At 39.5% G+C, this 14,125-nt stretch overlaps 1 protein-coding gene across 36 annotated transcripts in view; it reads left to right on the top strand.

The window, feature by feature from the left end:
- Positions 1 to 14,125, top strand: part of cast (calpastatin) — a 46,087-nt gene that overhangs the window by 22,171 nt on the left and 9,791 nt on the right. For 10 of the 36 annotated variants that reach the window (XM_074624714.1, XM_074624990.1, XM_074625069.1 and 7 more), the window contains 9 exons: positions 3,046 to 3,114; positions 9,137 to 9,181; positions 9,265 to 9,357; positions 9,470 to 9,550; positions 11,125 to 11,163; positions 13,175 to 13,261; positions 13,478 to 13,549; positions 13,746 to 13,838; positions 13,955 to 14,059. In XM_074624714.1, the coding sequence (XP_074480815.1) occupies positions 3,046 to 3,114; positions 9,137 to 9,181; positions 9,265 to 9,357; positions 9,470 to 9,550; positions 11,125 to 11,163; positions 13,175 to 13,261; positions 13,478 to 13,549; positions 13,746 to 13,838; positions 13,955 to 14,059 (684 nt within the window). Of the gene's footprint in view, positions 1 to 3,045; positions 3,115 to 5,885; positions 6,018 to 6,362; positions 6,474 to 7,946; positions 8,088 to 8,632; positions 8,765 to 9,136; positions 9,182 to 9,264; positions 9,358 to 9,469; positions 9,551 to 11,124; positions 11,164 to 13,174; positions 13,262 to 13,477; positions 13,550 to 13,745; positions 13,839 to 13,954; positions 14,060 to 14,125 lie in introns of all 36 variants that reach the window. The other 26 variants (XM_074624096.1, XM_074624019.1, XM_074623171.1 and 23 more) reach the window with 5 other exon arrangements.

Below are 14,125 nucleotides of genomic sequence, written 5' to 3'. Positions count from 1 at the left end.
ACCCACTATGCAGCACAACTGTGCTTCCTTTTTAAAAAAAAGGTTATTAAAGTTTTTTTGTCGGTAACTTGGCAACAATCAACATTTCCTGCAGTAACACGAGCAGCATGACTTCCCCTGTGGCAGGGGGATGCCCTGGCTGCTTGTGACCTCACTTCCTCCTTTGTGCCACTTCCTACTTTATTCTCTCTCTAAACAGTATTATGTTGACTCTTCCAACAGTCAGTCAATTAATAATAACATGATTTATAAACGGAAAACCTATGCCAAGAGAGAAAAAGGGAAGAGGTAGGGGAATAATAATTATTTGCTTAATTTCAATGGTCTTCACACTCCTTCTGCAACTAAATTCATCAGTTGTAGTTCTAAATGTAAGAAAACCTGTATCTTTTGTTAGACATTTGAGCCTCAAATCTGCCCTGTAGTTGAGTAAATGCTGCTATGTGACTCACATGTGCTGCTAACCCTGAGCTGGGTTGTGACCTTATTGGTGTTAAATGTAACCCCAGCGTGTGAGGCAATCATTGACTGAGCTGCAATCATTTCTAAATCAGAGATCCCAGATTGCAGATGGTTCAGAGTGGTGCAATGCACTCTGTCTCTCTGTGTCTCTTTCCTCCTTCTTGTTCACTCACTGTAGTCATTCACTGACAGACGTGCAACCTGGCTTTACCCTCCATCCTGCCAGCTCACTGTAACTTTAAAACGAGATGCACAGCTGGCTTGACAGGTTAACTCACTCAGAGGCTTACAGGTGCCTAGACATGGGATAACGATAGTTGATGTAAATGTTTTGGCACATGCCTCAACGGCATCTGTCAAGTATACCATAAACAATTTATGATAAAGCACACAAAACGATGTAGTATGTACAGTAGATTAAAACATGTTTTACAGTGCTAATGACCTCACAGCTCTGCATGATTAGCATGAAGAGACTGAATAGCAGAGTAATGTTCACTAACTGGCTTGGTTAGATCTGACTACAATGGTATAACACCACACAATGCATTGGGTTGGATGTGAAACTGACTCGTACTCTGACCTGGTGTCAGTGGGGTGGAGGCTCTTTTTTTTCTTTATTCACACCACCTGAAAGAACTGGGCTGGGCTCTGCAGCATACTGGGCTCCACCTGGAGACGGCTGCATAACTCCAAAATACTCAACTGCGTGCACAGCTGCCTTCAAAAAAGAGTTTACTTGGTACACTCTTTGTGTACTTCTGTAAAGTTAAAAATACATTTCCTTCAGTTATCTGAGAAGGGAATACACTTGAAACTATAGTATGTTTAGGATTCTCCTTTATTGCTACTGCTTGTTGAATAACTTTATTTTATTTTATTGATTTTGTAAAAGTGCATGTATGTTTATAGTATGTTATTATCATTTTCAGAGAACATGTGGCACTATTACTGTTCCCATGATAAAGCTTGAAACTAATAACAACTGTCCAGTGTGTTCTCACAGGATAGGGCATCATTGAAAACTTAAACTTAACATTTTTTTGTTTATGTTTTGATATTGTTGCCATATACCGGTATATGGATAGGATGTCCTGCAGTGGGCAACCTCGGGGGTCTGAGAAGTGAAGATGCAAAAAGAAGTCTGATTGTATAGAAGTCTGTGAGAAAATGAAAACTTCTCACTTAATTTATTACCTCAGTAAACATTGTGAACATGAGTTTATGGTCTCAATCACTAGTTTCAAGTCTTCTTCAATACAGCGTGATGTTCATTTAGTAAATTATGGTCCCATTTAGAGTCAAATAGACAATAAAGCAGGGGATGCTTTAGGGCATGGCTACCTTGTGATTGACAGGTCGCTAACGAGGCGTTGTCCGATCTGGGAGTTGGCCGTGTTTTTTGTCTTACAACTTTAACCCTTTCACAGTGTGTTTTCAGTTTAAAAATGTCTTATTCAGCATTCGGTTGTACTTAGCTCCACCCTCTCGTGTCACTTCTGTTTGCAAAAAAAATCAAGGTGGCGACGGCCAAAATGCTGAATTTGAGGCTTCGAAACAGCAGTCCACAAACCAAAATAATAAATTGTACACCAGCAACTTAGCAAAAAATCTTCAAAATTAAAAAGAATTATACATTAAACATTACAAATACAAGCTTTAATTGTAAACTGCATGATACATTTTAACAATATAACAGTACGAATGACTCTTTAAAACTAAAAAGTGGGAAAAGGTAATAGACAAAATAGGACACGGACAATAGGTAAAGTAACTAAGCTTCTTTTATTATAGCATTTAAAAATAGACTTATAGATAAATTATATGTTTCCTGAGTAAAAATAATGTGTGTGGCAGCAGTTTGATCACCAGGCCGGTTACCAGGAAATGAACTGGATCTTCAGAATGATAACTTTTGTAATTCAACAGAAAAGAACATCAGATACAGAAACTTATTAGGAGGAAATCGAAGATCACAGCACCGATGACACCGTGTGATAGTTGGCATGTGAGGAAGGACGGTGCATCACTGCCGTGTCTGTCTGCGTGTGAAAAACGGCTGCATTTGGTCGGCCCAGTCAAAGGGCGACCTCGTTGGGTGTCTTTGAAGACTAATGTGAATTATCTCAGTGTTAATTTTACACCGGGTGACGTCAGTCAAAGAGCAACTTGTGAATCCTGCATTTTTTCGTCGCTGTTGTCAGTTGCTGAGGTGACGGCAGACAACAATAATACTCTGCCTCTTTGTTCTCTGCTGTCAAACAGAAGTCGCACCCTTCAGTGTGGAATGTGACGCTTGAATCAACCACCTCTGACAGCAGTATTGTGGATGTGTTTGTGGGCAATGTAAAAAATCTTTACCTTTCTTTCCTGTCCTTTTTCTTTCTGTTAAAAGATAAGGAAAGGTAAGTTGTGTTGACAAGCGTAACAGCCTGTTCTCCATCCCCGTCCAGAAACGAGCTGCATGGAATGTTTTATGTCTGTGTGAATCTTGAAATGATTATGATGGTTTCTTGTTCGATTTTTCACTGCACATGCGTAACTTTTCTCTCTCTTTCTCCGTTTCTCTCTTTCTCTCTCCAGTCGCAGCCTAGCCAGGCCACACCCAAACCGGCAGCTCAGGTCTCCACCGTGAAACCTGCACAGTTCGAGGTATCAAACATTCCTCTCTTAATGCCCTTTAACCTCTTCTCACCCTGCCTCTCTCTCTCTGAGGAAACTAATTTCTCAACTTCCTTTGTTCAAATAATGGTTCGTCTGACCTCTGACCTGCTTATTATCTGGACCATGTGTAGTATTATTGTTACTTCCTTTCCTGTTCCAGCTTCATGTTTTTAGTAATTTAAGGCCTAGTCCACACGTACACGGGTATTTTTGTAAACAGCGTTTTTCCTCCTTACATCCACACAAGCACGGTTTAAAACAAATTTCCATCCAGAAGAAAATGCAAAAACACAATTGAATTGCCACGCATACACCGGCGACAAAGTCTGTGTCGTGGGAGTGTTGTATTGGATGAGTCGCAGTGACCTCCGTAGGGCATTCTGACACCTCTGTTCCTCAATATACTGGAAGAGTAACTATACATGTATGTATAAAATGTCCTTTGAGCAAGTTTATTTGGCCACGTCTGTCTGTCATGGATGTATTTATGCCGCAGTTGCACAACATGTCGCCTCATTATTGACACCTAACAAAGGAGATTTTGAAAAATCTTCACCATGGCAGGAGTTTTACAACAGTTCCGTTTCCAGTGACCTTGAACACAGTTTGGGTGTGGACGAAAGACAAAAACGTATAGAAGAAGCCACGTTTTCTAAATACCCGTGTACGTGTGGTCAAAGCCTAAGTGGAGTGAGGGAATAGGTGCAGCTGTGTCCTCAGGGCAGTAACACGCAGAAAAGAAAACTTTCCTTTTCCTTCCATTCAAGCACAAGAGAGGTAACACCCAGTTTCTCAGTGGCAAGCAGTTTAACCCCGTAATGCTGCTGTCAAACAATGGATCAAAGTGACTGTGTTCAGTTTGATGTGTTGCTGATTGGAGTCATTTCCAGATGGTATGATAAATAGAATAGTACTTTAGGAGGTGGACATGTTAAAATACTTTACCGGTACGTTAATCAGGAACTCAGGAATAGTTAATGACTACATGTCAGTTTTGCAGGTTTATTTTTAGGATCTGAGTTGTTAACATACCAACACGATGTCTGTTGCTAGAAAACAGTTTTAAGTATTAGGTATAAGCTGCATTTTATCCATCCAGTGCAGTTTATAGGAGACAAAAACAGGATTACCAGGACAAACTGGTCTTCTCTGCCGAAACTTAAAGTCTATTTCTCTACAGAAAGTACTGAAAGTCTCTTAATGATTTGTTTTTGTCTTGAAACAATGCCGTAAACCTCATTTTGGCCATAAACACAGGGCTTTAACTGAGTCCACAGCTTAACTGCCTTCCAGTATTCTCTCTAACTTCTTTAAGACCAGACAGTTTTGACAGGACAACTCAACAGCCTGAAGTGTTTTCTCTTGGCCTTCAACAACTGGGCTTTGACATCGTCTATTTTGGTGCCTGGCTTGTAGAGGAAGGCTTTGGTGGGATATTTGAACTTGTGCAGAAAATAGGTGCAACAGTATTTGAAATAGTATAATGTGAGACAATGACTTGTTTTAACTTTACCCAGTTATTTATAGACTAAGCTTAAATTACTCAGTCATTAACCTTTAGCTATAAGTGACTCTTGTTTTCATACCTCTTGGTTGACTTTTCCATAGTGGAGTACAGCTGCTCCTGTATCAGTGGCAGTGTATACGAGCAGTATGTGCATGCAGTGGAGGCCAACCACTATGTACGGTGCATCAATAAAGGATTATCTTTACCTCTTTTTTTCAACTTAAAGGGGCACTCCAGTGATTTAATGTTGCACTTCCATAAAGTTGGGGGACTCACAAGACGGATTTAAAAACTCATGTTCGAAATCTAAGCAGCAGAGACCAAGATATCCGGATTTTTTGTTGTGAAAAGCGCTCTGATGCTAACTTATCAGCACATTTATTCAGTTAATTAAGTTATTAACATTATTTACATTCTTCACAAACACTCACCAAACCAGATGATTTTGGTCTGGATGAATTAAAATCAAAACATATTTTCACCCAACTATGTTTTAATGAAAATACAATTTGGAATATAATTAGCTTGTTACACAATAATAAACCCATGTCATGGAGTGTGTGTAATAGTGTACCTGACCATATGAGTCTCCACTGTTCAATCTGTGTTTTAAATGAAGAAAAAAGACATAATGAAACACAAATGCCAACACTGACCAGTCACCACGCCGCCAAGCTGTCGATGTTTATCAGGCTGCTGTAGTAGAAAGTCTCTGATTTTCTTATAGCTCTGTCAGTCCTTCACATTGTACGTTATGTTATAAAGTTTGTCAGATATTTGCTGAAATGTAGGCGTAAGGTGATCACAAGCAGCAGATGTCAATTTACAGAACGTGACACATTTCCACCTCCACCTGTCGAGAGGAAGTTAATAGACAAAATATCAGAGTTGGAGATCTTTCCTGTTACTGAAACACAAAAGGTCAAGCTCCAAAACCACTTAATCGTACATTTCCCATAATGCAACCAATAGCATCATATCATTTGACGCTCCTTACTTGACAAACACCCACCTGTTTGTGACACAGGCTTTGAGTTATAAATTTGTAGTGTACAAGCCCCCGTTATGCAGCGGTTTTCACAGTAAACTGACATTTGTGTGTAAAATCGATGGATTGCTTCTTTAAAAATTTATTTAATTTAGTCAGTAAATACATTAGCAATTGCCACAAACAACTATATAATCAATGCAAGCATCCAATGAGCTGTAATAAAGGTAGATGATCAACTTTTCCACACCTGCTGCTTTGCAGAAGGCATCATCAGGATCCACCATGGCTACAAAGCCTGGGGTGATTACCACAGCAACAGGCGGAGCCACACGGAGTGGCGTCACAGCAGGAGGAAGTGCTTCAGTTGGGACGGCAGGAAAAGCCAAACCAGAGGTAGACGGACTCTGGGTGACTAAATAAACCTGGAGGCTTTTGGCTGCTTGGTGTGATGTAACATGAACCGCTCCTTCCTTCTACACTCTGAGCGTTTGCTCATCATGAGGCAGCTCACGTCTCTTCTTCACTGGCTTCATCTCCTTTTCATCTTTTGCAAAACATTTTCTACATTTACATCCTCTGTGTGCGGTTTCTCTCAAACATCTTGACCTTTCAGGAGCTGAACACTTGCTGTGTCACATTAATGAGCTCTCATATCATCACGCTTTGGGATGAACGCTCATCACAGACTGTGGAGCTGAATAACTTTCTCACGACTTTCTTTAAACACTTGGTTTGTAGACTAACACTACGCCGGCAGGTGCTACTGTTATTGACATGTCGTCCGCTGGGTCTACCTTTGTTGACATGACATCAGCTGGGGCGAGGAGCGGTCCTAAAGAGATGTCAAAGGTACTGTAATGGTGTCCTCATGAAGAAAGCACTGCTCGGTGCTTTTCATTTTATTTACATTACTGCTGATCATTTTTGATAGATTTTCTACCAGCTGGGCAGCATGCAGGTACTTGAACATTTGTATCAACCTTATTTTGACCATGACCTTATATTGAGGTTATGTTGTTGTCAGGTTGTAATGCCTTGTGAATAGAGTCCTTGTTGGTCGAGCCATGTGCTGATGGGGAAACTCCAACATGCACAATTTGTGTCAGCTGCTTAACCCTTTGAACTCTGTAATAGAAATGGTCCAAAAATGCCAACGCAGTGCTTACGTTGGTATTTTTGCTTATTGTGAAGCGATTTCTCGGAGTATCTTCAAATGCTTCATATCCCTAAAATCTGCACAACCTAGGCTAAAAGGTTACATAGGGTCAATAAATCATAATAATTGATAAAAGTATTGAAATTGTGTCATAAATTAAAAAAAATATATATACAAAAATTGGACACTAAAATTACACGTTTTTCATAAAATGGTACTAAATAAACATACAAAAACATATTGATCCAAAAGATTTCTAAATGTAGAAACATGAACAAAATAATAAAAATTTGTAACACTTATTAAGTTGTTTGAGCTAGGTACATCTTTACATTTTTGAGATATGCTAATTTTTATGAGCAGATCAAGTACAAAGGCAATTTGATAATTATTAGCTAATTACTTTATAATTTTCACCAATTGTTTTTGCATTGAATTTCTGAGTGGTGAATGTAAGAAACACAATTTAGTTTTTATGTGGAGCATAAAAATGACAAGTAAAGGAATCTTGATAATTTTGTTAGGTTCCGCATGTAGCATAACATAATGACATCATCACGAACATACAACATAATGATGCAAATGAAATAAGCTTTAGGCATTGTGCTTATGGTATTGCTTATTGCTACAGTATTTCTCTTTTGGTTTATTTTAGGTTTTTAGATTTAATTTTCTAATAGCATAGCCTTTGAATAGGAAGCTAAACAGCTGACTCACATTTCAGATAGTGTGACACCAAACCTCCTCTGCTTGCTGCATTGCCATTACGTATATCAAGCAAGTTTCAAGGTTCTTGGGAGTGGCCTAGGAGGCAGGAAATCAATTTAGAGAGTTCAGCAAAAGGTCAGCAGTACTGTAAAGTATACAGTTTGTTTTAAATGTGCTAAACCTTGAAAAAGCACCATACACAGTGATCAGTGGTCAGATTAGTCTCAGTAGACCTGAGTGGTTGATAACTCAGCACATCTGAAACGTGTGTTCTTACTTTAGTCAGACTACAGTGGCAGATCTGACCAGAGATCATTGTACATTTTCTCCTGCTCTGTTTCCACTAACACTGTTAAAATATTGTCCACATCTCTTGTCAATATGTTTACTAGATATAGAAGTGCTGTGAATATATCATCTTTGTGTTTCTGAGTAATCATTTGGCTTCGTGTTTTTAGACTACTGCTGCTGTCTCCCAAGTCAAAGCCGCAGCTACGGCTCCTTCTCATGCCGCTGGAGCTGTTGCGGTTGCGGCCGCCGGCATCGCAGCGTCCATTGCTGTGATCAAACCTAAAGAGTCACCCAAAGGCGCAGCCCAGGTAGACTCGACTGCTACAGGCTTCTTTATCGTGACTTCCTGGTGGTGTACATATCGAGGCTTTTCTTTCTGCGACATCTTCTTTGTGTCGCAGACTCTTATCAGGTTTATTTTCTTTACCTGAGAGCAATCTTGCTTTGGACATTGCTCGCTTTGGGAGTTTCTTTCTTTTCTACTTTGGCAGTGACCAGTTGGGAAGTATAAAGGACTTTTGTTCTTCACCTTGGAGTGCAGCCCTTTGCTCAGCATGCCTACCCTTGTTATTGTATTTGCACACCTGTCCACTTACAACACCACACATAAATCAGAAATCTGAGTAAGTGGGAGGAAACAAAATGTAGAGGACAGTCTGCCTACAGTCTGTTGGTTTGTCTTCTCGCTCTGGTTTCATTGCACCTGCTGACACTAATGTCTGTCATCAAACTGGTGGAGGATTTCTTCTTCCGGACTGCTCTGTCTTTATTTTGTTTCTTTGGGTATATTACTGGTTTTATGCAACTGTAATTGTACTTGACGTGGCTTTAATAGCATCAAATTGTATTTTAGAGCACCACTGCCACCACAACAGTGAAAGCTGATGTGCATAAAGTTGATCCTGCTAAAACGTTCAAGCCAGTCGCCAGTGCTGTGGCTGGAAATGTGCAGGCGACGAAGGGAGCTAAACCGACACAAACAAAGGTAGACGATCCTGAAACCAACGGGGGTGGAGGCTGTCTGGTGTATTTCCTGTCTGTAGACTATTAATGGATATATTGCATTGGATATTGTCATCGTGCTCTGACTGAATAGACCACTACTGTACCGTCTGGGCCTGATGAGGCTCTTCATTGGTGTCAGACTTTGGGGAGATATCTCTTAATCTCACATTTTACATTCTTTTTGGACGATATCATGAGGAAAAGGGAGGTTTGACCTGGCGCACATTGATCAATTAGTGCTGTTTCTTGGGAAAAAGCACAATCACACCTACTGTAAATCCTACCACACTAACAATGTCGGTGTGTTTCATGTCGTCGAGGTGTGTGCACTGATCTTGGATCTGTGTTGCAGGTGCAGGTGGAGGTTCCTCCCGTAGCAGCTACTGGAGCCAAAGAGGTAAATACTTAGTGCAGCAGTATGAGTTTGCTTTGAACAGCATGTTGCTTGTTCCAGTGTGCTGAGTTGTGTTGCATGCGCAGGTGGATCCATTTGATGCCCTGGCCAGCATACTGCCATCAGTTGATCCTGTCGCACCCATACAGCCTGTATACACCGGGCCAGAGGTCATAGAGGTACAGCACAGTGTGCACGCATGTGTGTGTGTGTGTGTATATAAACTTAGCTGGTATGTGATAACACTGAGCTGCAGCATGTGAGTGACCGTGTGTGTTGCATGTGTCCCAGCCTGGCATCACCTTTGAGAGGCCTCCGAAGTGTGGAGAACATGACAGCACGCTGCCTCCAGGCTACAGATTTGAAGATATGGTCAGTTCTCCCCTCCTCTTTGTCACTTCTTCACTAATCAGCTTTGGCGTACTGCCACCGGCACTGACAGACCTCACTGTCAACACGTTTTATATATACATAGGGACTATTTCTTCAGTAGGAAGTGGTTCCTATGAAAACAGACAGTCATGTCTGTGGATTATCTATATTCTAGATAGCATTTCCAAAAGGGGAAGTTTTGAAATGTCACTTTCCAATACTGTGACCACCACAAACAGAACTCCATTCACCTCCATTGTGTGGGACAGAGATGAATAGGGCTGAGTGTCAAATCTCATACGCGGATGCTAATTTGCAACACCTGTCCCTAGAAGGGCTTTTTGTGAAAATAAGATGCTGTTTTATTTAGGCAAAGTTGTTCACAATCCACAGGTTGGATTCGAACCCCGGGCCGCTGCGGTAAGGACTGAGCCTTGGTACATGGGGTGCACGCTTTACCAAGTGAACTACCAGGGCGCCCCCACAAATATTTTAAATAAAATGAAATGGATACTCAGCCCTAGAGACAGATATCTCAAAACCTGGACTCATAAAGCCCAAACTATCTGTATGTCCCATACCACTAGAGGGAAATGAGGGAATACAGTATGTTGGGGATTTTTTTTATAATCTGAGTGATCTGAGCCTTTAAAGGGATAGTTTAGGTGTTTTGAAGTGGGGTTGTATGAGGTACTTATCCATAGTCAGTGTATTACCTACAGTAGATGACGGTCGGCACGCCCCCAGTTTGGACAAGCAGACAGGAGTTACCACACAGGACCAAAGCAATGTACTGCTGTGGACGGGGCCGGCAGCAAAATGTATGTTAGCCACCTAAAAGGAAGGCCCACTTAAAAAAAATCAATATCAGTTTAATTGTAAGCTATATTTAGAATAGTTTCACTGCTTTACCTTGCCATCAGAAAGCTCTTTTCGATGGGGAACTGAAGCTGTTGTATCCATCCATGCTCTCTAAAGCCACCAGACTCCATTGGAAAAAACCCCTGTAATTTTACCTTGTAGAACACGGGGGTTGCTGGTTTACCGCTGTCTCAATCCGTTAGTTTGTTTGTGTTATTGTGTGACTTTGGTGAATCCGAACTAACCAAAGTCACAAAATAGCACAAACTAACTAACCGATCGAGGCAGCGGTAAACCAGCAACTCCCGTGTTCTGCGAGGTAAAATTACGCTTCTTTTCAATGGAGTCTGGTTGCTTTGGGGAGAGCATAGATAACGGCTTCGGTTCCCCGTCGGAAACATAGACTGTATAACTGTCTGATGGCAAGGTAAACCTGTGAAAATATTCTAAATATGGTGCACACTTAAGCTAATACTGATTTTTTAGGTGAGCCTTTCTTTTAGGTGGATAAAATCTATTTTGCTGCCGGCCTCGTTGCTTTGGGGGCGCGCCAACCCTCATCTACTTTAGGTAATACACTGACTATGGTTAAGTACCTACTGCAACCCCACTTCAAAACACCCAAACTATTTCCTTAAGGCAGTATTTGTTGACTCCCTGAATTACATCAGCATTCATATTCTAATGTAAAATGAATCTATTTTTTTCCCTAGCCTCCTGCTCCTGCCGATTACAAACCCAAGGACGTTCCTGTAAGTGAACCTTTCAAAACCCACATTTAGTGAAGTCACAACCTCCTGCATTACGCTCATTTTCTCTATAAACTCACTCACTAAACTTTTTCCTGCATGTGTAAGCAAATCAGCCTAAACTTGCATTACAGACACATATTCAGGAAGCAGTGTTTCCACTGTATGATCTCCTGGTTCCTCTAGAGTGGGGAATGTTGCATTACACTGGTGGGTGTTGTCTCAGCAAACAGCACAGGACCCACCTTCTCTGTTCAGGCTCGTTGGCTGTTGTCCAACCAAACCCAAACACGCACGACCACATAGACACACACCCGCACACTCACACACTGATACATCTATTACACACTTTGATATATACACCCTTATGTAGGTTACTATTTACTGACCTTCCAACACACCCATATTTGCATCATAGCCTACTCCCACTTTGTCATCTTGTCTTGCAAGACTTTAGCTCTGTGTCTCATGATCTGTTTCCACCCTGATACTTTCCTCAATTGTGAGTTTTGTGTTTTTTGTTTTGATGTTTATCATATTTTTGCTAGATCAAAGTTGTTTTATGTGTCAGATGTGTATTTTCAGGGAGTTTATTTTGTCTCCATGGAATGTGAAGGGTGTGTCTGTGTTTTTCCTTCACTGTTGGTACATAGTCTCTACAGTCTGGTTTACATTATTTTACACTTTTGTTTGTCTTTGACTTGGCCAGGCATGCCCTCTAGTGGAGGATCATGTGACTGTTATGGAACATAATTTGGAGTAATTCTTCCTAAATTAATCAGATTATTAGTTTTAAAAACATGTGATATTGTCTTGGTATTGTGTTATCTCAATCAATCAATCAAACTTTATATAGCACCTTTCCTATAGGTTAGTGCAGTTCAAACTGCTTCACAAATGACTGACAAGCCCAAAATAACACCAAACAATGAAAACAACAGAAAAGAAAAAACAATTCAGCAATTTGATCATTCGAGACCAATGCTCGCAAGACAATAAAATTCTAATAAAAATAAAATTAAAAGTTATAATAACAGTAATAGTAGTAAAACAGTATGAAGTAAAAAATAGATTAATAAAATAACAATAAAATATAAAACAACTTAATTACAATAAAATAAGTGATTAATAAAATAGAATAACATTTTACAACTTAAATACAATAAAATAAGTGATTAATACAATAATAAAATAAAATAAATTATACAACTTAAATACAATAAAATAAAGTGATTATTAAAATATAATACAATTTCACAACTTAGATATTATTAAAATAAAGTGATTAATAAAATAACAATAAAAAATAATACAATTTTACAACTTAAATACTAAAAAAATAAGTTTGTATTAAAATGACAATAAAATATAATACAATTTTACAACTTAAATACTAAAAAAATAAGTTTGTATTAAAATGAAAATAAAATATAATACAATTTTACAACTTATATACAATAAAATAACGGATTAATTAAAATAATAAAATAGAATAAAACTTTCAACTGGAACACAATAAAATAAGTGGTTAGTAAAATAACAATAAAAATAAAATACAATTTTACAACTTAAATACAATAAAAATAAGTGAGTATTAATATAACAATAAAATATAATACAATTTTACAACTTACATAAAATAAAATAAGTGATTAATTAAAATAATAAAATAGAATAAAACTTTATAACTGAAATACAATAAAGTAAGTGGTTAATAAAATAACAATAAAATAACAATAAAATAGAATAACATTTTACAACTTAAATACAATAAAATAAGTGAATAAAATAATACAAATAATAATCATTCTTAATCAAAGGCCTGATTGAATAGGGGTTTTTAAATTTACGTTTAAAGATTTCAACACCTCCAGCAGCTCTCAGATCCTCAGGTAGACTGTTCCAGCAGCTCGGAGCATAGTGGCTAAAAACTGCCTCACCAAAGGTTTTAGTCCTGCACAACTAACAGACTCGTGCCAGATCTGGTGGTGATGCACTCTGTTTTTCATCTCAGAAACCACTGAGCACGGACGAGGCCCTGGATTCACTGTCGTTTGGATTCACAAGTTCGACTGTTCCAGCTGCACCCAAGAAGCAAGAGGTCAGAGTCTTCAAGCATGTGACACTTAGCTGCTAGTCCATCCTCCACCTTTACACCCCATGCACCCTCTTGACAAGTCCATACTTAAAATTCCCAGTTTGGCATGTCTGTTGTAGACAGTGTCCACCCTGAATATACACACACATTCTTGTATGAAATTGAAGGCACGGCTTTGTGCTTTCTTAGTCTAACAAATTCCCATCTTGTATTTTTTAGAAAAAGGACTCTGTTGAGTGCGTCAGTGCCTCATCTGCTGGCCCCGCTAACTTTGCACCACTTCCTGCAAAGGTAAAGTAAAACTAACCTTGAAGTCTCTGACTGAAGGAGCTACAGTAATAATGTTATTGTCTACATTTCGTGTCTCTGTTGCAGAAATGTCAAACCCCTGCAGCAGTTCCTCCAAGCTCACACCTCCTTTTCTTTTTCCTCTCGGACGGTCAGAAAAGTTGTTGTTTTTGAACGCTGTTTCTGTTATCTGTTGTAGAAAGCACCTCCTCCTGTGGCTGTGTGTCCCGCTCCTCCTGTTGATAAAAAAGCCAAGATGGAGAAAGTGGACGCCAAGCCCAAGACTGATGGGGTGAGATGAAGTGGACAAGATACTTTGTACTCATGTCCCTCTTCTTATTTCTGCAGTTAAACAATATGTGACAGATTAGTAGATTATTAACTTCCTTCCTCCTGCCCTCTCCTCAGGGTGACTCTATGTCTCTGGACGCTCTCAGCGCTCTTGTTGACACTTTGCCAAAAGACGTACCAAAACCTGAACTTCCCAAACTCAGACCTGAGGACATCGTCTCGGTAGGAGCCACACTGTCTTATCCTCATACTTTCTCACAGCTTCTCTAGTGGACAGTACAGTCAAGA

Source organism: Sebastes fasciatus, chromosome 1, assembly GCF_043250625.1.
Source record: "Sebastes fasciatus isolate fSebFas1 chromosome 1, fSebFas1.pri, whole genome shotgun sequence".
Classification (NCBI taxonomy): Eukaryota; Metazoa; Chordata; class Actinopteri; order Perciformes; family Sebastidae; genus Sebastes; species Sebastes fasciatus.
The sequence above is the reverse complement of the archived record's forward strand: the minus strand, read 5'-3'. Positions and strand labels throughout refer to the sequence as shown.